The sequence below is a fragment of the Natator depressus genome, chromosome 26, assembly GCF_965152275.1.
Source record: "Natator depressus isolate rNatDep1 chromosome 26, rNatDep2.hap1, whole genome shotgun sequence".
NCBI lineage: Eukaryota > Metazoa > Chordata > Testudines > Cheloniidae > Natator > Natator depressus.
Window position 1 is genome coordinate 4,400,906 of NC_134259.1, and position 26,604 is coordinate 4,427,509.

The window sequence follows — 26,604 nt, forward strand, 5'->3', positions numbered from 1 at the left end:
AGTGTATTGGTCAATTACAGGATGACTGGCGGTGTGATGAGGCTGTGAAAAAAGTCTAATGCAATCCTAGGATGCATCAGGCGAGGTATTTCAGTAGAGATACGGCAGTATTGTTAACATTATACAAAGCACTGGTGAGACCTCATCTAGAATTCTGTGCAATTCTGGTCTTCCATGTTTAATAAGGACGAATTCAAACAGGAACAGGTGCAGAGAAGGGCTACTAGGATGATCAGAGGAGTGGAAAACGTACCTTATGAGAGGAAACTTAAGGAGCTTGCTTGTTTAGCCTAACAAAAACGAAGGCTGAGGGGAGAGATAATTGCTCTCTATAAATACATCAGAGGGATAAATACCAGAATGGGAGAGGAATTATTTAAGTTAAGGGCCAATGTTGGCACAAGAACAAATGGATGTAAACTGGCCATCTATAAGTTTAGGCTTCAAATTAGACAAAGGTTTCTAACCATCAGAATGAAGTTCTGGAACAGCACCCCAAGGGGAGTAGTGGGCTCAAAAACCTAACTTGTGAGCTATGGAGAGCATGGTATAATGACGTGTCCTAGAATGGCACATGGCCCATCCATGATGGCTATTAGCAAATATCTCCAATGGCCAGAGATGGGACACTAGATGGGGAGGGCTCTGAGTTACTACAGAGAATTCTTTCCCAGGTGTTTGGCTGGTGGGTCTCACCCTCAAACTCAGGGTCTAACTGATCGTTATTTTAAGGGTCGTGAAGGAATTTTCCCCTACAATAGATTGGCAGAGACCCTGGGTTTTTTTTCCACCTTCCTTTGCAGCGTGGGGCAGGGGTCACTTGCTGGTTTGAACTAGAGTAAATGGTGGATTCTCTGTAACTTGAAGTCTTTAAATCAAAATCTGAGGACTTCAGTAATGCAACCAGAGGTTATGGACCTACTGCAGGAGGGGGTAGGTGGGTGAGGTTCTGTGACCTGTGATGTGCAGGAGGCCAGACTAGATGATCATGATGGTTCCTTCTGTCCTTAAAATCTATGAATCTGTGAGTGGGGTATTGGATATTGGGGGACAACATCTGACCTGCCTCCCCTCCCATATCTGTTTGCAAAGTCAATGAAATTTGTGTTTGTTTTTTGTGGGGGAAATGATAGAAGGGGTGCTCATCTCTACTCTTTGCTCCCCATCCCCCAAAGCCAATCCATGATAGCAGCAGCCCCCAGACTCATCAGAATTTCCATGCAGTTCCAGCACTAGGGAGCAACCTTACAAACACGGCAGAGGGGCAAATAAAAAGTGGCCCAAAAACTGAATGGAGACTGAACTCTCCTCTGTTGCCTAGAGGTGGCGTCTCTCCAGGCACTTTGTCCCAAATCCTGAAAGTTAGGAGCCTAAATACTTTTGAGGATATAGGCTCTTGTCCATCACAACCAGAGCCTGGATTCCAGCGGGACCTTGTGGCATTTCAAATAAAGCCACTGTGTGCTAGAGAGGATGCAATGCTTGCTACAGGAAAGGGACTCTGGGGATTAGGTTTAATATTTAGGAGGATGTTTGGTTCATGGATTGATTCTGCCAATGTGCATGCCACTTAAAATGTCACTGCACATTGTTTTAAATCTCTCTCTGCATCTATGCATCACTGCATGATTTTTTCCTAGCTTTTTCCTCTAGCAACATCGACTGCTGTGATGTAAGCCAGACAATTTGAGGTGGCTGAAGTAGCACTCATTTAAAGCTGACGAAGAACTGTTACAGTACTGGCCAGGGACCTAGGAGATCTGGCTTCAATTCCCAGCTCTGCCACAGAATCCCTGTCTGACCTTGGGCATGTCACTTATGGCCAGACTTGCAAAGGTATTTAGGTGCCTAAGAGGCAAATTTGCACCTAGCTGGATTTTTAAAAGCATTTCGGTGCCTTAGGTGCTTTGGAATATCCCATCTGCATCCTTGGGTGCTTAAATACCTTTGCAAATCTGTCCCTTAATCTCTCTGGGCCTCGGGTCCCCATCTGTAAAATGGGAATAATAATGTTTCCTTTGTCTGCCTTGTCTATTTAGATTGTAATTTCACGACTGGTTATTCAACCATGAATTGTTGGGCTAGATGCAGGAGGTCAGACTAGATGATCACAGTGGTCCCTTCTGTGTAATATCTATAAAATATTCCACTTAGAGAGAATGAGGATAGGTTTTAAAAAATTTATTTATAATATAAATAAAAACATAAAATTACCATAGTTTACATCAGTCACCAGAAATAACATCTAAAAACCTGCAGAAAAAAAGTAATATCTAATATATACAGACTAAAACCTGGCCTCGCCCCTTGGGTGGGTGGGACAGCATAGCAGTTACTCATATGCCTAAGAGTGACACATTGGCAATGCATACAGTCAAAGTCAAACACGGCATTGTGCAAAGGCAGCGTCTCCAGTCAATCACATTGTACAGCGCTTGTGGAAGATACGGGGCTGGTGATACAAGGAATTCCCATGGGGTGCCATTGAAGTCAATGGGACTGTGCCCCTTGACTTAAATGCGGAAGGAGCAGGGCCTTAATGAGACATGAGCTGGTGCCTTGTGGAAAACTCTTGACGGGATCCTGGTCAGGAACAATTTTGCTCTTCTTGCATCATGTATCGTTTGCATCTCTTGGGCCGTTTGCATCTGGCGCTTACCCATCAGCCACAAGAGGCAGCAATTGCTGGGTGGAAAATTCTCTGGCCTGTGTTCTGCAGGAGGTCAGACTAAAATCTGGATTATTCTAGATGGTAATACCCGAAGGGACCAGGATAAGTCACAAGGCTCGGCCTTTAGGCTCGGAATAGTCTTGCTCCATTATATATTTTTTTTCTTTTGTTCAAATTATATCCCAAGCTGTCTTTTCAGAAGATATGGGTAAAATCTAGAGCCTAGGGTTTGAAATCTGAAACTGGATCCAAATTTTACAAATAGCCTTTATCTTTCTACTGGGTCTATCAAAACCACCCTGAAGTTCTAGGTGTTCAGAATCCAAATGCAGATGTTGTAGTTTGAGGCTCTCTCTGAAGAGCTGTATCATTTACTTCCCAATCCTGTATCTGCACCTGCGTGGTGCCCTGGAGACTTCAACAGGGTTCTGTGTGGGTTACAGGATACAAAGCATATGCGTGCAATTGCAGGCTCAGAGCCTTAATATGCCCTGAACTTATCTGTGCACCAGTGGGAGGTAAGCTTTCTGTAATGCTATGTCTTATGTGTGGATTGCACTACCTACCTCTCATCATGAGGATCTGCCACATCACAGTCATGGCCCTATCTTTCAGAGGTGCTCAGCACCTGCTGCTCCCGTTAACTTGGGTGCAATTCATGAGTGCTCAACACCTCTGCAATTCCAGCCCAGGGTTTGGTATTGAAGAGCAAGCTGAAAACAGACACTTGGTGCCACTTGCTTGTTTCTTTTGATTTGAAAAAAGAAGGCATCAGCGCAACATTAAAATGTGGAATTCTTCCTGATCAGACTGTTTGTTTTTCCAGGAGGAATCCACTGTATTTAAGGCAAATACAACCACCCCTTTCTGTAAGACGTTATCTTGGGCACTACAGATATAAGGAACCATTCGTTGGTTCCAAGTTATGATCATTTTAATTGCTAGCTGCTTGGATCCTCCCTGCCTCAGTGTGCAGCGTGTCAGAGAGGCAGTGAACGCATGACACATGCGTGGGGTGGAGGGGAAGCAAATCTGTTGGGAGAAGAACACAATATCTTACAGAAAAATGTCTGCAAACTCGCATCACCTCCCAACAGAAAATCTCTAAGGGGAAAGGCAAGGAGGAACTGGAACTGGATCTGCCTTGTCTGAAAGATCTGATGGATTTACTCTGTAAGGGTGGCAGGGGGACTTATTCCTAGAGATGGCTGGTATGCCAAAGATACTCGCTGCTCCTGGGCTGAAGGAACAGCATGACTGTGGGAAACAGTCAACTCCTCCTTCAGTAAAGAAGGGCTCGAGACACAAAGTATCCAAGCCTCCCTGAAGTTTGTGGAAATTTAGCACTAGGGGACGTGATTCTCTTTTCCCCTGAACCTGGTGTAGTTATTTGCACAACAGTGCAAAGTCTGAGCCAAACCAGAATGGGCTCAGTCGTCTGTTCCGAGAGTAAAGTGGGGGTGGGGGAGAGACCCCTTCCTCCCCTGCAATTGTTACACAAGTTCCAGCCATGCATGTATGGGGGAGAACAGCAGCTCTCCCTCTGAATATCGGAGCCAATTCAGATGGAGAAGCAGGGATGAGGCTGTGACTCTGATTCAGCATCTAATTTCTGCCCAGATCCTGAGGCATTGCAGGTGAGCACTGTCCCTTACTCGGGCTGGCTTGCAGGATACAAATCCAGCCCAGTGGCTTTGCATTGGTGGAAATGACTATGCAAAATGCAGGCCCACGGAGAATCAGTGCATGGTGGATGGGCTGGGGCCTTTCCTACCCTTGATTGTTGGGTTCTGATTTTGGGGGACTGCACAGTAGATGGGACGGTGGTGGTGGCCAAAGCCTTTTCTCTAACCCATTAGAGGAAAAGACTAGTGTGTGCTGCCCACCTGTCACGTTTGAGCCAAATGTAAATAGCTTCCAGAACGACACCTGGTTTTGCTTTGGTTGGGGAAACACACAAGGCACAGATCGGTTTCAGAGTTTAGAAGCTGGTAGGCTGGGGCACTGGCAATAGAATGCAAAGTCCATTCACCTCTCCAGCTTTGGCTTAGGAATTGGATAGCTCAGGGGTGACGGCCTCTACCTCATCAGTTTGAATTCATGCCCAGAGGGTCGTGGCTGAATGCTGGAGGCTGTGCACCAGCCCACGTGAAGGGAGTTTGGTGGATCTCGGCCCAGGTCCTTTGGGGACCAATGTCCCCGCTCCACTACAAACCCCACTGCAATTGGCACAAATCGGTCTCCTGATTGGCAGGCTTGGCTAGGAGAGAAACCAGCGGGCGATGGAGACTGAACTCTCCTTGCATTCCTAGAGGAGCAGGGGTTCCTTCGAAGCCACAGGCAAAGCATGGTGGGAACGCAGCATGTCACGGACTCCTGACCTGCTGCTGTCCATCCGGTACCTGCTCCGTGGATAGAAGCTTCCGGCTTCTGCCGAGCCAGCTTTCCTGGGCACTAAAACTCCCCATGCCTTGAAAAAGGCGTTCAGAGGCTTGTGGCTGAGAATTCTGTTTCGTGCTTTCTGGCCCTTGCAGAACCTGCCCTCACAACAGGATCAAACGGGCACCAATGTGAGGACAATGAAGCCCAGTTTGCTCACAGCAGCGTTTGGCAGCTGCTGAGTTCAGGAGGGCTGGTTTACATGCTGGAGTTTTGTAATCCTCCATTAAAGGCTGGGGGAAGATTTAAGACTTGGACTAGAAAACAAAATGAAATCCTTTTCTCTTACAAGCTCCTGTCACCCACTGGGCCTGGAACCCACTGACTTAATGGCATGGAGGGGAATAATAAGGCAGTCAGCATTCAATAGGCGGAAACATGTGGGGAAATCAGAGAGAGAGCAGGGAAGCTGCCTCCTAGCTTGACATATGATAACTATTGAGCCAGGTTTCTCCCTGGGGTAGCAATACTGGCTTCAGAGGGGATTCTCCAGAGATGAGTGTGGTTGAAAATGGTAATTTATGCATGTTTTGACTCTGGAGGGTATATCCTAAAACCCGGCTTCCTGGCTGGTATGTGGAGAAGAAGGGAGGATGATAATGGAGTAGCCTTTTCCCCTTGGAAACTTGGGGCCTGATCCCCCATTGCCTTGTGTCTTTTGCAGTTATTTATGCTGGTGTAAAGAACTACCATTCAGGTAGGGCAGCTTTTCACACTCACTTGTTCTAGCACCAGTAAGTGCACACGGCACAGGACAATGGAGAATTAACTCCTTGAGCTCCAAATCTTCCTCAGGTCACACGTGAGAGGAGTTTCCCAGGGCTCAGTTTAAGTCCTTCACGAGCATTGGTTCACATAGCCACCCCACTCCCTACCTAGGTGAGACTTGGTGCAATTCATCCAGGACTGGAAAAATGGAGTGATGCAGGTCAGGCTGGAGGTGCACCTGCAGGGCAAAGAGGGGACCACAGTAGCAAAGGCTCTTCTGGGTCAGGGATATGACACACTGGCAGTGAAGGGTGGGACTGTTCACCACTGCAATATCGGGGGTTATTCTGGGTCAAGACCTGCAGTCCCACCTTTGTGTGGGTTCCCTTACGGCTAGAACAGCACAGAGAGATGGAGGTCAGGATCGAGGTGCATTGGCTCAGCTACGTGTGGGGATTTTCTCTCTTTTCCACATGAGCAGTAAAATCCAAGAAACCAAAGAAAGCTGTAAATATTTGGTAGTGGTTTAGAAGGTTGTTTTTCGGAACAATGGACCCTTGTGCCAGTGAATCTAAAACAGGTGATGGCCAAACTCCAGCAGCTGCCACCTGGTGGATCTTGACAATAGCCAACTTGGCCTTGACCCCCACCTGTGCCTGACTGGCATATTAAAATATGGGGATCTGAACTGTAAAAAGTATTTTTAGCAGCTGTTCAGGGCCAACCTTCTTTCCTGCAGCATCTCCCTTTACTAGCCTGAACTTTGATCATGGAATGGGAGGGGGGAACAATATAAACACAAATAAAAATGACCAAAATGATGGAAAAAATGAGATGGACCGATATTTTGGTAGCTCCCAGCTCCGAGATGAGAGAGACAACAGGAAGAACATAGGGCAGGATTTTCAAGGAGTGCTTTTGGCTACATGGCTTTGAATTTTATGCACCCAGTATAAGGTGGGAAGTCTAATTCCCCAAAGCACAGACTACCCCATCCTCCTCAGGCAACCAGACACAAAAAGCAGCAAGGAGCTGAGCTGGACTGGTCAAAATTTGTTAAACAAAAAATACTTTAGGTGGAAAGTGGCTTTTATTCCTAAAATGGAAATCTTTGCAAAAAAAAATATCATTTTGTAAAAAAAAAATAGCGTGTTTTTTTTTTTTAATGAAACCTGTAAACTAAACATTTGGGGATTTGGTGTTTTCAGTTTATTTTTCCTTTTTCTCCCCTTCTCCTTTTAATGACAGAAGGAGGGAGAGGGCAGGGGCTGGGTTCTAAAACTGAAAAGCTGAAAATTTTCTAAACTTGGAATTTTCAAAACTGAACATTTTGCAATAAAAACATTTTGCAAAAGCTTTAGAATAGGTGGAAAACTGTTCCTTTTGGAAACCTACCGGCTCAAAATTATTATGAAATGTTCAACCTCCTTTTGCAAAGACTCTTGCAGCATTTTCTGACCAGCTCTGGAAGCAAGATAGTCGGGCTTGCTGAAGTCATGGGCCTCGTTGGCATGAAGCAGTTTGGGGTGGCATGAAGCTGTACTGATAAGCACTGTCAGCTAATGCTCCCTTGAGAGTGGTCTCCTTCTACTGGTTTCTTTTTTGCCTGAGGGCACAAGATCGATCCTCATCCTCTTCTCTCTCAGAGACAGGGAGGGATCTTTTAAATTTCCATCCCTTCCCCCAACATACCCACCATCATCCTGCTTGCCAAGGAGAAATGGATGGGGCTCCCTTTGGTCCCTGGTCCTGAACTAGCTGGTTGGGGTGGTCATTCTTGAGGTCAGGTTAAGCTAAGGAGCGAAGAAGCAGATTGGAGATGCTAATCCAAATCTCTGGCATGGCAAAAATACCACCTTGGCCTGTAGGGACTGGAGCCTGGACGGGTTCCACTGGACTCAAGCTGCAGAGGGATAAAAGCCTGTAAATCCTAGAAACCAGAATCCCCAGGAGGAAGATAAATAGATTTTTTTTTTTTTGATTGGCTCAGTGTATTCCTTAGCCCTTGGGCCCGGGCTCAGTGGTTGCAATGAGGCATTATTTCCCATGGCGCTCAGGAGGAGGAGTGTGTCCCTGGCCACCCTCTTCCAGGGGCCGGACCAGTGTGTGTGTTACACACTGGAGGGGGCTGATTTCCTTAGTCACTGTGACCCAGTGGCCCCTTCTGCACCCCTGGGAGAGTTTGGCCAGCGTGTCACTTCATTCCCTGATTGCAGAATCATCTGCTAAACTCCTGTTCCAATCCCCAACCCTCCCCTCCCCCTTTCTCAGTCCTACAAGTGGGCGACCAGCATCCTGCTGAGGAGACATCAGACACGAAGGGCAGATGCCGGCACGTCACCATTAGCAGGAGTTGTTTTCTTTCACCTCCACAACATGACAGGCAGCTTGGGGTACCATCCTGGTGCCACACTAGGGGCTCTTGAGCTGGCTGGGCAACCAGCTTGGCTAACACATACACGGCTCATCCGAACTGTACATGGGCTGTCCGGCGTTAACTGACCCATGGGGCTGTGCCGCTCAGTCCTTGCCTGAAAGAGAGACTCCTCCCCGCCGCTATGAGGTGCGGGGAGAGAGAGAGCAGGTCTGGTTAGATCTCCGTGGCTATGATGTCCTCGTAGGGGACGTCGGTGCCATGGATATCCAGGTCGATGGGCTCTTTGCCGTCTCCCCCTGCAGCCAGTTGCTGGAGCATCTTCTCCATGTTCTGGTTCCTTTTGTACATGTGCAGGTAGCTCTGCTGCAGCTGCTTCTGGTAGCGGATCACCTTCTCCTTCTCCTCCTTCCAGATCTGTCGCTCCTGCTGGAAGCCGGAAGTCATCTCCTCGTTCTTGTCTCTCTCCTCCTTCAGCTCCGCTTTCAGCTTCTCCACTTCCCCCTGCAGGGCTTGGACGTCGTCCATCATCCCCACAGCCGGGCTGGCGGAGGCCATCCCATCCCTCCGCTGCTCCTTGAGGATGGTCAGCTCCGTCCGGAGCTCCATGATCTCCTGCTCGAGCAGGTTCACCTTCTCCCTCAACAGCTCCGACTCATTCCTCTTGCGCTGGAGCTCATTCTCACACACCTCCATCTCCATAGCCTTGGTGCGAAGGGAATCTTCCATGTCCTGGGTTTTCATCTCCAGTCCCTCCATCTTCCCCCTCACGTCCTTCAGCTGGGCTTTCAAGCTGAGGATCTCGCTTGTCTTGGCATTGAGCTCCATCTGGGAGTCCTTCAACTGCTGCTTCAGGAGGGAGATTTCGCCAGACTTCTGACACACCTGTGGGGGGACACCAACCGGCCAGCGTTAGGGCCACTGCTTAAAAGCCACACCCCAAAGTGGTACAAAACCCACCATGTCGCTCACCCGTGCTCCATCCAATTCCAGTCTATGGTGGAGGTAGGAATATAACCTGGGGGTCCTGGCTGAGAAACCTTCTCTTAGCACAGTTCTACACTACCAGTTGGACTTCTACACCCAGGCACCATCCCTGAATATTGCAAATAGAGCAGTGACACCCAAAAATAGCTTCACTGAGGTGAAATTCAGTCCCTAGAGTGGGGCCTAAACTTTGCACTGGGTCTCTGCAGTGTATGTCAGGATCAAGGCTGGGATTGTCAAAGAAGCCTATGGGGGCTAGGCACTCAAATACTACTGAAATTCAGATTTCCAAGGGCTCAGCACCCACAACTTGGGCCAGAATTTCAGAAGTGCTCAGCATCCAATGTGCACCCAAAAACACAGGGCTAATTTGAAAATCTGGCCTTTAAAGGTATGTCTACACAAGCTTGTGTTGATGGGACTTCCGCCAGCACACTAAAGACAGCTCTGTGGACGTTGCAACACTGGCAGAGGTTCAGGGGAACTGTCTGAGCTTGGACCCAGAGCCTTGCTCCCAGCTCGGTGCACGCACACCCTGAGATTTTAGTTTCTGGGGTTTTCAGTTTAGGAGCAAATCAACAGAAATATGAAAACAAATCCGCAGATGGGGGTGGGAGGGGGAAGGGCTAATATCAATTTTGATTAGCCGCCATCCTCTAATGTACAGATTAGTCCACCAATGGCTCTGCACATCCATTTGTAACGAACACGTTCACGTTTCATTCATGCTGCAGGGAGGAGAATGCTGCTTGAGTTTTCAGCAGCTTACCTGTCTCTTTTATTAAATTTATATCAGATCAATAAGGAGATTATATAAAACACAGGCATGCAGTAGGAAGGTTTTAATACTCTGATAAAGTGACCCACGTCAAGTCCAGGTAGTTACTTCACATGTAAGTAAAGCAGCTTTATAGTTCCTTGGGGGATGAGGGGAGAACAGTCTACAGCTGGAAGAATTGTGTGATTGGCTGTTTCATTAACTGAGTTATTTTAACAACAAGGTTTTTTTAAATGTCGTAGTTGTGTCTTTAAATGATGTGAGATGCCAAGATGTCATGAGGGGCACAGGATCAGTCGAAATGAATACATTACAAAGCCTCCACATGCCCGGCAAGCAAGAAAAATGTCTTAAATGGACATATTCTCTGTATTCTGTGCCTACAAACAATGCATCCACACACAACAGATAACTACCTTCACAAATTGCTCAAACACGACAATGGTCAGTGCAGTATATGTGAGCACAGAAAAACAGGCTGGCATCTAGAAAGCCCACTTAATCCAAAGACAACTGGCATTTATTTCAGTAAGCACTGGTTTGGGCCTTAGGTTCTGAAATACTAGAATTCTGGATGCTTCATAAATGCAACAGATAGTGTGAAAGAGCTCAGCCACAAAGCATTTGTAGACCCCAAAAAGGGTAACTGTGCAATCACCGGTTTGCACAGTTATTGCCTTTTGCATGCCTACCTGCGGGTGCAATCTCCTTACTTTCACGTGCGCTTTTTTTTTTTTTTTTTTTTGCAGTCACAGCAATTTGGAAACCCCCCCGCCCCCTCACTTGTGTGACTTTAGTGTGTTCAAAACAGAGCACTGTCTCACCTCCCACTGAGTTTCTTCCAGCGCTGGGGCAAAGGTGGTTTTCTCTTTCTCGTAGGACCTCAGCTTGGTCTGCAGCAGGTCTTGCTCCTTCATGAGGTTCTCCAGCTCCTCACGAAGCTGCTTCTTCTCCTTTTGCAACTGGAACACTTGGAGGTGCAGCACCTGCTGCGTCCGCTGCATCTTCTGAGAGGTTTGCTTGAGCTTGCTGTTGCACTTCTGCTTCAGCCCCTCCAGCTCTTCCTTGCAGCGCCTCTGCTTTTCCTCATAGGCCTGGCAGGAGGTGATCTCCTTCTCCTCGAAGCTGCACTGCAGTTCCTGCAGTTCCCCTTCCCTCTCCAGCAGTTTCTGCTCCAGCTCCTGGATGGTGGACTCATCTGTGGAGATGGGAGACCGGATGCAGGAGGCTTTCTCGTGGTGGTGGGCAGCTTTTCCAGGGTTGAGGATCTTGTTGCCGCTGTCGGAGAAGGACAGCGCCTTGAGACTCATCATGTTGCTGTCTTGTATGATGGTGCACTGGGTGATGTTGTGGGCTGAGCCCCCGAAGCGGCTGATGGGCCCCATAGGGGTGACCAGGGGATCCAGCTGGTAGCTGCTGGTGGTGCTGTGGGTTGGGAGGCTGGACATAGAGTTCCTGCCGGAGTCTGACAAACCTCCAGAGCACAACATGGGCTTGAGTTCTTGATCCTTCGTTTTGTCCAGAGGGTGCAGCTGCTGGGAGATGTGGCTGCCATTTTCTGGAGAGGAGTGGAGGATCGCGCCTGAGCGGGGGATCACTGGCTTGAAGGCAGTTGGCCTTATAACGCCCTTCTCTGTGCCCTAGAGAGAAGAGAGATTCTGATCAGTGCATACCCAAGGACTTGGATCTTAATCCTTTCTGCTTAGTCCCTTGTAGGTTTTCTAACGTCAGGGTCCCTAGCAGCTGAGGCTGCAGGGGGTCCCAGAGCACAGCTGAACCCTGCTAGCTGACTCACTGCAGGGCTGCCCCACTTGGGAGGAAGGCGGAGGGACTGAGGAGGGGGGCAGGGAGATCCCCGCCTGTAGAATTGTGCTGGCCTGTGTTCCAGTGACTGGGGGAGTGGTTTTCCCCAGAAACTGAAATTAGAGTTTGAAAATGACTAAATTGGCAACAATGCATGTAACTAGCTGACCACTGGGGGGAAGTTCGGAGTTCCAGAATCAGCTTGGCCTCTAGCCACTCTCCTCCCTTGGGAGCTTCCTTTGCTTCTCCTCCCTATGCCTCTCTTAAGGCATAACTGCTGTTTGTTCCCAGATGCACTGAAATACCCTGTGTCCGCTGGGTCTAAACAGTGCAGCAGGCAAGGGAAGGGATGTTAGCGGTACCTCAGGCGGCTTCTCCCATTGCTTCCTTGGAACGTGCCCTGGGAAAGATGCAGCTCAGCCAAGGGATAGCTCTCTCTCGGCTCACCCCAATGAGAGTTGGAGCTGTGGGATGGGAACATGCAGGGGGCAGGGTGAGCACGCAGCAAACCCAGTCACTGAAAAGGAGAATGTGGCTGGCTGGTGAATAAATAATGGTCATATCTGCAGTGATCTCAAGTACCTTCCAGAAGGGGGGGGCGATGTTACCCCCATTTTAGACAACGTGGGGAACTAAGGTCCAGAGAGGTTCAGGAACTTACTCAAGACCATGCAGTGACTCGAGGGCAGAGCTGGGAACAGAACCCAGGCTCCCTAAATCTGAGGCTCCTGCTTTCCCCATCAGAGCACACTCCTCTCCCAAAGCAGGGAATGGAGCCCAGTACCGTGCGGCTGGTGCAGTCATTTGCACCAGGGCAAAGCAGGGAGAAAACTCCACCCGTCTGATCTCCTAGCAAGTTACACTCAGTGGGCAATGGTGCAAATGGCAACCCAAGGGGCAGGGTTCAGAGCCCAGGAGACCTGATTCACAGGGCCCTGATCTAATCACTAGATCATGGGTTCATAACTGGGGCATTGTGACCATTCTCCCTTTCTTTAGGGCTAGGTGGGAGGGGAGTCCCAAAACTATTTGCCTTGTAACCTGGGATTGTGGTCCAGAGAGTGTTTGGCAATAGTGGACAAGCCATGTTCTTGGGCTGACTACCAGTGGGCACATAGCCCATGTCCTGTAGCACTGGGCCAGTCTTTTAAATATTTTGAACATCTGGGGATCACGAGCTTTGATTCCTGAGGCAAATGCATACTACTGTTTACACGGGGCATTGCTTCCTTGCTGGCCTGTGGCCCTCGGAGGGATTGTTTGGCTCATTCCTGTCGCTCGAAGAGCTCTGCTGTGAGTGCCCTTAAAGCCACACTTGGTTATGGAAACGTTTCAGTCCAGGAGCGAAGCCAAGCTGTTTGTAAACTGCAGCTTCTCCAGCGGCACAGACAGGGACCTGCTATCAATCTAATTCCTGGCTCTGGCCCGCAGAGCTTGACTGGAGCGCTCAGCTCCTTCGTAACCAAGTTCTGGTTTAAAGCGTAGCAGCTGCCTTGTGAAAAGCTTCCTCAAGCCTCCTCTTTACAGACTCTTGTGTTTCTCCTTTGTTGTACATACATACTCCCTGTTACCATAGTATCTGAGCATCTCACAATCTTTTAATGCATTTATCCTCACAACCCACTGTGAGGTAGGACACTGCTATTATCTGCACTGTACAGATGGGGAACTGAGGCAGAGAGAGACTAAGGGATGTGCCCAAGGCCACACAGGAATTCTGTGGTAGAGGAAGGAACTGAACCCAGATCTCATAACTGCTAAGCTAGCACCCTGAGCTCACAACCATGTTTCCTGTTTTGTAGCTTAGCTCTACACCATGGTTTTATTTCTCTTTTCCTTCACTTTCACTCTTGCCAGGGATGGCTTGCTATGTCGCAGGCCTTGGTCATGTGAACAGTGAGCAGCCATGGACCTATCAGAGCTGGGGGAATCCTGGTGGCTTCAGTTCACAGTAGGGTCTGGCAAACCTTTTATTTGGTTTCAGTCCTGCCAGCCTCCTGAGCTTCAATCTGACCTCGAACAAAGGCCGCAACTCTGTGCAAAACTCGGCCCACCCCAGCTGAGCTCCACCATGGTTTCCACCTGAAACCCTAAGGCTGCACAGTCACTAAGTGGGAGCTATAAACCAGTCCCAGGCTAACTTGAGCGAAGCGTCTCGGGAAACTGCTCTGGGTTTGGAGTTTGTAATGAAGTCTCAAACTAAACCATTCTTGGGGTTTGACATTAACAATTCTGCACCTCCCTAGTGGCCTTCAATTGGCTTGTGGAACTGGGAATTTTGTTTCAGCAAAGTGACTCCCCAAGTCAACCAGGGGCAGAGTTGGAAATAGAACCCAGGAGTCCTGAGTCTGCTCTAACCACTGGATCACGCTGACTGTGCACAGCTGCAGCTCCACTGGCACAAATAGCAGGCTAGCCTGTCTGCACTAAAGGCTTCATTAACGCCACTGACTACCCCACTGGCTGAAAGTGGGGCAATCTCCCAGTTCAGACAAGGTGTGACTGGTCTCTGTTACTAACCAGTTCCAGCTGATTGGAAAATGGCATCAGTTTCTGGGGAGTGGGTGTGCCAAAGTCCATGCCAGTGGCCCCTGCCTGGCTGCCCAGGTCCCCGCTGGAAAGTGACGTGTAATCCGTCCGGTGGGAGCCATGGGCTTTCTGGCTGACCTTGATGTAAAAGAAGTCCTCATTCTTGTTGCCTTTGGAGCTCGACTTGTTGTGGCTGGAGTCCTGGGAGAAGCCGAACCTCAGCAGCCCATCTGAATACCTGTTCAACTTCTTCAGGTGGGACGACTTGCGGAGCTTGTACTGGGAGGCCCGGCAGTGCTTGCTGTGGAAGCTGTGGCCGGAGATGAGGCTACTGACGCTCCCCATGATGCTCCTGGGCTGATGGCATGTAGAGGAGAGAGGAGACCCCAGGAGTGTCTTCTACGGAGGCGTCCTGGCTAAGGGTGGAGACGGGTGGTGCTGCAGTCATAGCAAAGATCTCGCTGTACCCAGGAGTTGCAAACCTGCGGGAGACAAGAAGTGAATGGAAGAGGATAGCACAGGGCAATTCAAGTGCATGGGTCATGGGGGGTTTGGGGGCGGAGGGGGAGTTCTCTGGTCTGTGCTGTGCAGGAGGTCAGGCTACAATGGTTCCTTCTGGCCATAAAGTCTCTGAATCTAAGTGGCTGGGTCCAATTCCAGTTCCTGCTGGACATATGTCCACACCACAAAAACTGCCTTCCTGCCCCCGGCCCCCTTGCCAGGCTTGGCAGAGGGGCCAAGGATTGTTTGGGTCAGAGACTGCAGGTCCCTCTCTCCACTTCCCCAGGTCCAGGCTCTGAAGCACAGAGGGGGCGTGCTCCCAGTGTCGCACGGAGCAAACAGACAGCACGACAGGCACCTGACATGGTGAACGGGGGGGGGGCTGTGGGTGAAGGCACACGTACACACACACACGTACGTACGTACACACACACAGAGAGGAAATAGCCAGGCTCCCTTCTGGAGTGTTTGGAATGCTGTCTAAAGCCTTATCTACACTCAGGAACTGTCCTGATTCAGTAGCTGGTGCAGCTGCACCAGTGCTGACTGCTAGGGCCAACCCAATTGACTTAGCTGGGGAAAACCTTGGCTTGCTCCAGGGGTCGGCAGTGGCAAGCACTTCTGCGCCTGCATTGATTGCCTACCGCTGGTGGCTGATTCGGGGCTATTCCCACATGTGGACAAGGCCTTTTCTTAGTGACTTGCAGCCTCTGTTTGCCGGAATGGACAAGGGAAGGAGTCTCTAATGCAGCACTGAGGCATTCTGAAAACAAGATGTGTTACCTACAACAGGTCCTAGCCAGCTCTGTGGCTCTTAGCTCCTGACTCTCATTTTTATTGTACTGCAGTAGCACCTAAGAGCCCCAGTCATTGACCCAGACCCTGTTGTGCCAGGTGCTGTACATGGTCAAAAAACACATTCCTAAAGTCTGGCCCTCTGCAAAAACAAATTGCTAAAATGCAGTTTACACATCCATGGTATGTTGGAGGTAACAGAAAGCAGTATGTGATTTCCTGTCGTGGGGCAGTGGGAAGTTTTCTGTTAGTCATCCTGACAACCTCCTGGCGTGTTCACTGGCCCGTGCTGGAGGGCTGCTATTACCAGATTCCAAGCAGACTGCTGGGGCTTTGTCTCGAAGTACGGCAGAACATAAATGAAATGGTTCAGCTGCACGTGGGGCTCCTGCGCATCTGTTTGGAGACCAGTGTGAGTGAGCAGAGCGGAGCAACATTTTTGACCCAAACATTTTGTGTGGGACAAACACAGTTTTGAGTCAGCTCAAACCATTTTGTAAATTCACATCCGATTTGCCAAATTGTTTTGGTCAAGGGAAAAAAAAATCCTAAACATAATAATTCCAAGAGAGGCTAAATGTTCTGTTCTGACAAGGTTTCAAATCAAAATGTTTTTGTTTAGCTGAGCTTCTTGTCTCAACATTTCTTTACATTTTTATTTTTTAAAACCAACAATAATAAAACCTTTATAAAGCTCAAAACTGAAAACATGTTTTGTTTGCCCTGGGACCATTTAACAAAAAAACAACAACTTCAGCACTGCCAGCAACCAAACAATCAGATTTTAGCACAGCTCTGCATTTGAGCCACAGTGGAGCTCCTCCCTCTGCCGGGTGCGTGATGCTGTGTAACTGGCCGAGGGGATGCTGCAGCAAGAATCAGTTTAAATTCAAATACAAGCTGCTGGCTCAGATGTGGGTTTTCTTCTCTTGGAACCTGCAACGAACAACCTTCCAATCATCAGAGTCTTGTCTGATTCAAGGAAGTTCCCTTCCTGTAGTTAGCACCGCATCTGCCTCTGCCGCTGAAATATTCACTATGCCATTGCAAACACTCATCCTCTGCCTCAAAAGGGTTAGTGAAAATAACACTCTGCCCTCATCTAGCATCTTTTAGTCAAGGCTCTCAAATCTCTGTGCTCGCTTGTCCTTTTCTTTCATTTCCCCCACCATTTTTCAGGATCAGCAGCATGGACATATTTCCTCCACAAGCAACTGCTCTTCTCCTGCTTTTATATATATATATATAATACATACACACACACACGCACGCACGCCCCATTGTTGCATGCACGGCACACACACACATACATCCTTGTTGCAGGATCTTAAACACTGTATCAATGAGAACATATAGGACGCTTCCAAAGTCATCAGAATCCCTGTTCAGCAGCCACAGTGCTGCTGGGCCCCTCTATTAACTTTCTGCCCTTTCATCTCGTTCACTTGCGGGCACTTAATGCAGCCTGACTGAAGTCCTGTTGCCGTACAGTCCTTTATCGGTTTTCCATTATTGTCTGAGATGGTGTGAGTGCGTGTGTCCGTGTCTGCACATTCGTACGTGTGAAGGGATGTATGTGCATGAGCGTGTAACTGTGTGTGGGAATGCATGGGGTCCGTGGGCATGACTGCGTGTGTTCACAAGTGTGCATGTGAGAATGCCAGGTGCAAAGGTTTTGTCAATGCCTGCATGTGCGTGAAAGCAAGTTTATATAAGTGTGCAGGGTGAAGAAGCCACATCGTAGCCAGGGGCATTGTTCGCTTGTAGCCTGCTGGCATTCCCTCCATCCCGGTTACAAAGAACAGTGACTGAAAGGACAGTGGCTGAGGAAGAGACGTACAGGGTATGTGTACACTGCCTTGACCTGCGTCAGCTGGCTTGGGCTCGGGACAATAAAATTGCAGTGTAGGTGTTCAGGCTCCGGTGAGGGGGTGAGAGCCCGGGCCTGAACATCTCGACTGCCATTTGACAGCCCTCCAGCCCGAGTCTCCCAAGCCTGCGTCAGCTGCCAGAGACCAGCCATGGCTGCTTTACTGCAGTGTAGACATACCATAGAAGGGCTTTTCCCTGGTGGTGAGGAAGGCTCTGCTGACCTCCCACAAGCTGCCTGAATTCCCCGGAGCTGGAATCTCAAACTCCCTCGCTTTGTGGCATGGTTCCCAGAGAGCTGGATGCTATAAGCCTCAGGCTGGAGTAACTCCAAAAAAGGTATATTCCACCCTCTCCTTGGGCAGCCTTTTCCCTTGCCAAACTGTCCTCACAGCTTGCGCGCTCACCTCACCATTTAACCTTCGCTTCCCCTGCTGCAGCTGAAGCTCACGGACTTCTCCTGTTCCTGCTGCCTGAGGGCTTGGCTGCACTGCAAAGTTAAGTCGAGTTATAACGGGCATAGCCCCGAACGCGAGTCCCGTCCATATCTAAAGAGCCTTCATTCAAGTCTGGTGGTGTTAACATGAGTGAAGAAGAGGTCAGGGCTATAGGCACAGCAAGTCAGCTGTTAACACATGTCGTGTGGATGCAGGCTGGTGCCAGGAGTCCTCCAGTGCTGTCCCCCAATTCCACCCATGAGCCCAGAGAGGACAGAAAGGTTCTCCCACAATGCCCTGGGAAAGCATTCCCAAAGCAGCTCAGCCTAGCGCAGCGCTCAGAAGGGTGGGCTGCGTCCCTGGAAGTCTTAGCAGCACCACACAGGAGCGAGTGCAGCGCCGGTGCGGACACAGCAGCTCGGTGTTATTTGGCAGTCTGGCCGCGCTCGCTCGAATTAGCCTAGCTCCAGAGGAATGACGCGAGTGTAGAGAACATGAGTTCACTCTGCGGGGCAGACAGACCCTACGGAGGCCAACTGGCCCCTGGCCCCTTTGGGGATTTGCAGGTAGTTCTCAGCTCTCCCCTTAGACGTCCAAATCAAACAGTTTTCAAGTAAGGCTGATGCCATTGCAACAACTTCTTGAATGCAATGCACTATGGGACACCCCTCTGCAGCGACAAGGCCAGTGCAATGCCGTTTCTCATAGACTTTAAGGTCAGAAGGGACCATTGTGTACGGTGCCTAGCACAATGAGCTGTGGGTCCATGACTGGGACTCTTAGGAACCACGGTAATATAAATAACAGTAAGAGCTCTTTTGACGTGCTCATGTATTTTTCTCACTGAACTGGCACCTACTCTGGGAGGGTTGTGCCAGCAGCTCTACTCAGCCAGCTTTTAAAAGTAGACAAAGCTCTGCCCTTTGGGAAGGCATTTAAGCTGAACCAAAAAAACAGCCACACGTCTTGGAATAAGTGTGTCCACTGGGGACAGAGTCCTGAGAACCAGCAGCTGAACCAGCACTCTGGTTACTGATAGAGGAAAGGTGTGCTAATGACCAGTCTGAGGAGACCTAACGAGCTAATTAAGCCATTAACTGGGAGAGTAGAAGAGAACACAGGAAGGAAGTGCTAGGGGAAGAGAGAGGGCATGGGAGTGAGCAGACAGGGTGGGTCAGAGTAAGGGCGATCTCCAGCTGGAGAGATGTCTTCCCTTCTCTCCTTTGGATGAAGGTGTTGTGAAGCTGCATAATGCTATTGATGGAGTAGGACTGTACAGGGGGTGGGGTGGAGCACTGTAAATAAACTTCAGGCAGATACCTACAAAGGGGAGGGGTCAGTAATTAGAGAAAACAGGAGAGGGGGAGCATGCCCCCCTTACAGGGATCGTAGCAGTATACGTTGTAAAGCTTTCCCATGATGACAAAGCTTAAGAAGAGGGAAGAACATGGTCAAACTGAGCTGCATTTGGAACTGGCATATCCTTGAACCCTGAAAGTACAGTATATGATCAGCCCTAATAGTTATCGTGCCTTCTTTACAGTCATGCTTAGCCAAGCTAGACACATTCAGCTCTTTAAATCTCTCCTCTTAAGTCAGCCCCTTGCTCCCTGAGCTCTCTCCAGTTTTCAATGCTTCTTTTAACCTACCTCAAAGGGCTGTTGTGAGGCTTAATTACATTTAATGTCTGTGCAGCACTTAGGAAGATGAGAGGAATTATATATGTGCTAAGTATTATTATTATTATTATGGTTTGGAGGTATGCAGAGCTGTATGCTAATTCCCTTTGCTAGAAAAACAGCTCTTCAAAGCCACAGTGGCACTTGGTTCCCCACAGCAGGGGTATAATGAAGATGTACCCTCTAGATAATTCAAGAGTTGGGTGGAGGGAAAGGGGGGGGCACAAGTTGCTGGTGGGCAGAAATTAGGGCATAATCAAAATGAACTAAATTCAGAGTCCATGGGAAGAAACGACTGAAAGGGAAATTGTTTGGTGGCTGAGTCATTCTAGCAGGGCGAACAATCGGAAGCCATTCTGCTTCCCACTGCTTGCTAAAAGCTTTTACGCTCCAAGCCCCGGGTATTAGGGTCACGTGTCTTCACCCCTCTGGCTGTGCACAAGTGCCAGAATCCCACCACTGAACGACTTCCTGGGCGTTGCAGGAGGGATTTGTCTTTACACAGGAATGAAAGTATACGCTGCTCCCCACAAAGAAGAAGAAGAAAAAAAAGACAGACAGGTTGAGTGCAAAGCAGATGCACACACATCCCTCATGAGACTGCGAGGACAGGGTAGAGGACTGCTTGGCATTGCTGCACAGTGCTGTGACAACACTGTGAGGGATTTCCGGACAGGGACGTCCCAGGCAAAGTATGAAAGACACCTCGGCCTCTCTGCCTGGGATAATATAAACCACATGGCTTTACTGACACACAGTGAGGAGAGCAATGAAGAGCACTGTGTTACCCAGGGGCCATTTCATAAGTGCACCTTCTAACAGAGGCAAACTCAGCCCTGTCCCTACCCGCTGAGCTGGGGAAGGTGCTCTTCTGGATCACCCAGCAGGCTGCTGTGTATGGAACACAATAGCCCTGGTTAGATTCTTTGCCATAAGAAGGGGGCTCCCTTTTTAGATGGCCACATGGGGCTGTTAACCGTGGGCTGCTGTGAGTCTTGGCTGTTCGCCTAATCCGTCAGCCTCTTCTTGAGGGCTTTGTCCAATCTGCTTTTAAATGTTCTAAGCCAAGGTCCCTCACAGCCTTGGGGAAATTGTTCCACAGCCTGGTACAGTTTGTTTCTCCTAAATTTTCTTGTACTCAGTTGCATCCTTTCATTCCTAGTTAGACCTCCGTGCACCACCCTAGAAAACTCCCCTCCAGCCTAGATGTTCACTGCAGGCCCTTTTCATGCCCCTGTGTACCCAAGCTAGACATACAGCTCTTTTGATCTTTCCTTGTCTATCATTTTCCCCAACCCCTTAATCACTCCTATTGTTCTTCTCTGAGCGATTTCCAGACTGTCTAGCACATCTCAAGTGCTGAGAATTAGACACTGCGTTCCAGGTATAGTTAACTTGTACCAGAGTTATGGAGTGGGATTATTATATAAAGGTTGAGAAAAATCCAATTAACTTTAACTTTATTAAATATCACACACACACACACAGATTGTCATGAGCCAGGAGAAGTGGATTCTACATCCAGCCCTGGGTTTTTCTAAGTTTCAAACTCTTGGTCCTTATAAACCAAGACAGGAAGAACCCCCCGCCCAAGAACTCAGAATATTCACTCTAATGCCTATATCTATTTGGGGAGATTAACGGAAATAAGTAAGAGCCAAGACCTAAACACTGGAGTTTCTCTCTCCTGGCTGCGATACATCCAGACAACGAATTTTGGGCCCATTCAGAGTTTACTGATTAAGAGAGGTAATGTGTGTGAAGGAGGGTAATTTGCCACAGGGCTTAGGAGAATTGGTGCAGAAATTCACTGTGTGTGTGTGTGTGGCACTATGCCTGTGTGTGTACGTGGCAGGTAGCAATCAGAGTGAAAACCTCACAACACAGCTATCGCCTTGGCAGAGCAAGACATCAGGCAAAACAAGTGAAGGAAGGAGATAAAAGCAGCCATCATACTTACAAACATAGGCTGAGATTTTTCAAAGGTGCCTAACAGATTTTGATGCCTTAAACTTAATGGGAACTGAGTGTCCAAATCTTCTAGGAACCTATCCAACCCATGGAGCGCAGGCCAGGCTGAAAGAGAGAAAGCTTTGACTGAAACACACACACACACACTCTCTCTCTCTCTCTCTCCCCCCCCCCCCCAAAAGGACTGGCTACTTGCTAAAATTTCTGTGGTACCCTTGAGCCAAGATTCTCAGTGTGCTTTGTGCATATCAGTAAAAGAAGCCTCGCCATATTCCTGTTTTACCAATAGGCAGACTGAGGCAGATGTTTAGGCCAACAGTTCCCAAAAAATGGCCTCTGATTTTGAATGCCCAGTTGGAGGCACCATGGGCCAGATTTTTAAATCCTCTGCAGTGCTAGGTGAGCTGTGGCCACTTAAAAACCAGACCCCAAGATCTTTCAAGCAGGGGACCTGTAAATGGAAACACCCACAGTACGAGGCCACTTTCGCCGTAAGGGGCTTGTGCCAGGTGACAGAAGTCAGTGGCAGAGCTAAGAAAAGAACCAGCCGGTCCCGATTCCAGGGCTGTGCATTTAAGCTGCTTGTTTTGCCTTTCCTTGCTCAATTTCTGGTGCATCTCTGGGAGATGGGAAAGAGCGTGTGGGAGCTGCTGGGACTTTCCGACAGCTCAGCAAGAAACATTTAAATAATTCTCATCCCTCCTACGCACCTCTGAAAGTTGGTTCCCCCCCCCCTTTTCATTTAAAAACTAACATTTGAAATATACAGAGGAGTCTGCACTCCTTGTGCTTCATTAACATAAAATAAAGGGCCTGCAAACTGACAGGCTGCAGAGAATTCAGAGCAGGAAAAGAAAGCCAGTCTCCTAAGATAATCCTATTGTGGCTAGGGCTTGGAAAAAGAGGTGTGTGTGTGTGTGTGAAAGAGAAAGATGCTGAAAGTGTGGAATCTGTATGTGTGTTGGCAATTGTGTGTGAGTGCATGAGTGTGTCTGTTTCTGTGTGTGATGATGAATCTGTGTGTGTATACATGTGTATGTGATGGAAACCATATGCGTATGTGCTGTGTGTGTTTTTGTGAGTGTGTAGCACTATCAGTGTGAATTTCCGGTGTGTGTTCTATAAGGGTGAGTGGTGAGTCTGTGATGCTGAGAGTGAGGTGTGTGTGTGGGGGGGGGGGGGGGATGTCTCTAACTGTCAATGTGAGCATGTCCGTGTGCTGCTGGGTGTCTATGGTGTCTTTGTGCGTGTTCTCCATTAGCAGGTGAGGAGAAGTTTGTGATATGAGTGCATGGTGTGTCATTGGGCATATGTTTTCCCATTTGAGTGTGTGTGTGTGTGTGTGTGTGTTGGTTCTAGGCAAGAGTGAGATGTGTATGTCTGCAGCAGTTTCTGATGAGCGTGTGGCATCTCTGTCTGTGTGTGTTCGTGTCAGTGTGTGGCGTCCGTGCGTCTGTGACGTATCTGCTCACGTCTGTCTGCCAAGAGCCAAGGAGACATGGGAACAGCGGAGAGGCCAGGATGGGAGCCGTCATCACAGCCCCACCATCGTGTTAAACTCCCCTTGAGTCATTAACTTTTATGACAGATTTCAGAGTAACAGCCGTGTTCGTCTGTATCTGCAAAAAGAACAGGAGTACTTGTGGCACCTTAGAGACTAACAAATTTATTTGAGCATAAGCTTTCGTGAGCTACAGCTCACTTCAGCTGTAGCTCACGAAAGCTTATGCTCAAATAAATTTGTTAGTCTCTAAGGTGCCACAAGTACTCCTGTTCTTTTAATTTTTATGAGTGCTGCAGGTTCCAACCATCTCCGTTCCAAGCCCGTGGCCTCGCCTGATTCAAGGGGTTCATCACCATGACATTAAAATGCAGTTCACCCTATCACTTGCCAATTGACAGGGACAAAATAAAAGAAAAGACGTGAGCCTCCCCCCGGCCCTGCCACCTCCTGGTAAATTAGCCTCATAGCTCCTGCTTGCTCTTTTGTATCTGCTGGTTGGGTTGTGAGTGCCCTGTGGGGAGGGGGTAAATACACAGCACGGGCCCAGCCTTGGTCAAACGTCATTACCGATGCATTACATGTCAGAGCAGCTCTTGGGGACAGAATGCAGGGACCCATCAGGAGAGCTGGAGCATTGTGATGCAAATAGGGGCCGGGCTGGCACAGTGTGCAGGGGGGCCTATGACAACAGGGCTGGGCTGAACAAAGAGATTATATCTTTGCCATAGGGTATGGAGATCAGGGTGGGGACAGATTCGGCGCTGGCATAACTGGGGTGCAACCCCACTGACTTCATTAGAGACAGTCCTGCTTACACCAGAGATGCATCTGGCCCCGGGGCTTTGTGTGCGCAGCAGGGTGAGCTGGTGATTCAATGGCAGAGCTTAGAGACAGGTCACTCTGATTGTGTCTGGCTAGATGACCCTTCATGAGATTTCAAGGGCCTGTTTAACGAAATCAATTGAGGCAGAATGATAATGGGCCATATGTGGGGGTTTGTTATAAGGTCCCTGCTGTGCTCATGTCCCTGTGTTACTGAACTGTATTGGGACTGTAAAGAGAGATGTGCTATCATTAATTTGTATGACAGTAGCACGTATAGACCTCAGCGGAGGTCAGGGTCCCATTCTCTGATGCTGTACAGACACACAGGATACGTCCACACTTACCCCATGTTTCAGCACACCGACCACCCCCACCATCCACATACGAAGCCCTTAAGCACCTGGTTATATGTGCTTTGAGCCCACCCTCGCAGGATTATGGGTTAGAGCCTGTGCTTTGCTTTAAGGCATGCGCCGACCTGCCCATTTTGCGGTGAGGATGCAGCTAAAGCACGCGTAGCTGAGGTCATGTTTACCTAGTCCTCCAATGTCATCCCACAATTCCACAGAACTCACTTCCCACTCACCTGCAATGCACCGGAAGCTACCTGTTTATATACACTTCGCTAGTGTTGAACCCTTCATTCCAGGTGGCCTGCTCCGTGTTCTGCACGGCTCAGCCTTACCAGGTACTGCATACTGTTAGCTGTCCAGGAGAGCACACCAGGGTTCAGAGACTCTGCCTGTCCCGAAGCAATTACAATATGGACAAGCCAAACAAAAGGTGGGAGGAAGGAAGGATGGATTATTGTCTCCATTTTACAGATAGGAAATTGAGGCGCAAAGAGACTAAGGCCCAGATTTTTAAAGGTATTTAGGCACCAAACTCCCATTGAGTTCAAAATCAACTTAAAATCTGGGTCAAAAACTTGCCGCAGATCACACAGAGTCTAGGGAGTTTGTGGCAGAGCCAGGAAGTGAATCCAGATCGCCTGGGTCTCAGGCCACCCTTCCTTCCTACTGGCAGCATTACTGACACTGCTATTTTGATGGGGAGGACATTTCCGGGATCGGACCATTTATTCACAGCTTGTGGAATGCTAACTAATTTCTGGCAAGAGGAATCCACAGGGCCATCAGACTGTGACTCCCCCATTTATCACACTCGACAAAGTTTCAGAGGGGGCTAGGGCTTGTAGGAAAGAAAATGCCAACCATTGCAGTCAGACTAGATGACTGTCTAGAGACTGAGAGAGAATCCCTAATTCCCTGTGGGGGTGGAAAGAAGGAATGGAGTAAGGTTAAGTGGTCAGAGCACAGGTCTGGGAGTCAGGACTAGACCCTGAAGAGTCTCTTGTGACACTCAAAACCAGGGGGGAAAACACCTTCTGGTTTTCGGTATCACCACAAGCTTAAAACTCAGGCCAGGTCTGCAGAGATTCCAAAGATTGTTGAGCGAATCTGGAGGTGACTGATGGTTTCATTCCAAAGCAGAAGAAACTCCATTGTCTGGCCATATGCTCTGCAAAATTCAAAGCAAAGCACCAAGAAGTGCAACCTCTGCACGGATCTAAATCACAAGAGGAGTGCAGCGTGATCACCTGGGACAAACCCTGCTGCATTGCACACCAGGCTGCTATTGCCAGTTCTGATACTGACTCACTGTGTGACCTTGCGCCATCTTTCTGCACTTCCATTTTCCCTAGATAAAACGGGCATAATGACAACGAGGAAGGTCCTTGTGAGACTTCAATTAATGTTTGCAAAATGCTTTGACATCCTAAGTGCTAGGGAAGCGCAAATATATTTTTATCCTAAGTAATTTGAATAGAATGGAATGGGTTTTTTCATAGGCAGGGAGAGCGCTGCAGTCTCCCCGTTAAATGAAAGAGTGCGATAGGACCTGCAGGAAGGAGGGGCATGAACAGACCAACTCTTGCCTACGCAAGAAAAGAAAGAAAAATAGATCACATTCCACATTCCTTTCCAAAATCCAGTCATGTCAACCCTGCCACCCTCCCACGGGGAGGCAAATCTCTCCCCTCCAGGCTTCTTTCTGGGTGGATTGAAGGAATTCAGTCTTATCTCTTCACTGCTCCTTGAAGTGTACTTGCTTTGAAGCCATTTGCCCATACAGCTTGTCACCTCTTCCTTGCTAATTTTCACACGCTCCCTCTCCCTCTGTTTACAAGCTGATCCAAGTAAAGTGCCTCTTTCCAGCCTTCCTTCTGTGTTTATACCATTCTCATCACCTTGGTGTGTCTCCCCCTCTCCCCTCTACTTTCTCTCCTTCATTATTAGTCATCATTCCCATTACAGAAGCAAGTAAGGATCCCAGCTAGTGGTCAGAGCTGTGCACACACAGGACAGACGGACCCTGGCCCCAGCAGCTCACAGGCTAGGATCTCTGGGGCGCTCTCTCACCAGGTGATGCTCCCCATGTTCCAGCTGACAATCAGTAAAGGGACAAAGATGGAGCTCTGAGTGGCGCTTGGAGAATCTGACCCCCGGCAAAATGTTGCCAATTATCATAGTGACAAGGACAAATATTCTATCCAGGGCATCTGACTTACGTTTCCATTACGAGATGGACTGACCGAAACCCTGAAACTGACCAACCTCAAACGTTTCTTCTAGGAGTGGGATCGAAATTTCATACCTGGCACAGGTCAAACCGCAAACGTCATAGCCCTGAACTAAGCCCCGCAGAGCTAGGACGATTGATACCAGCTGAG

General features: G+C 48.8%; 1 protein-coding gene across 4 annotated transcripts in view; it reads right to left on the minus strand.

Moving 5' to 3' along the window:
- Positions 1-2,222: 2,222 nt before the first annotated feature.
- LZTS1 (leucine zipper tumor suppressor 1) overlaps positions 2,223-26,604 on the minus strand; it is a 41,804-nt gene continuing 17,422 nt past the window's right edge. For 3 of the 4 annotated variants that reach the window (XM_074940356.1, XM_074940357.1, XM_074940358.1), the window contains exons 2-4: positions 14,281-14,771; positions 10,782-11,597; positions 2,223-9,077 (exon numbers count right to left, since the gene is read on the minus strand). In XM_074940356.1, the coding sequence (XP_074796457.1) occupies positions 8,409-9,077; positions 10,782-11,597; positions 14,281-14,634 (1,839 nt within the window). In that variant the 5' untranslated portion in view covers positions 14,635-14,771 and the 3' untranslated portion in view covers positions 2,223-8,408. Of the gene's footprint in view, positions 9,078-10,781; positions 11,598-14,280; positions 14,772-21,530; positions 21,647-26,604 lie in introns of all 4 variants that reach the window. The other variant, XM_074940355.1, reaches the window with a different exon arrangement.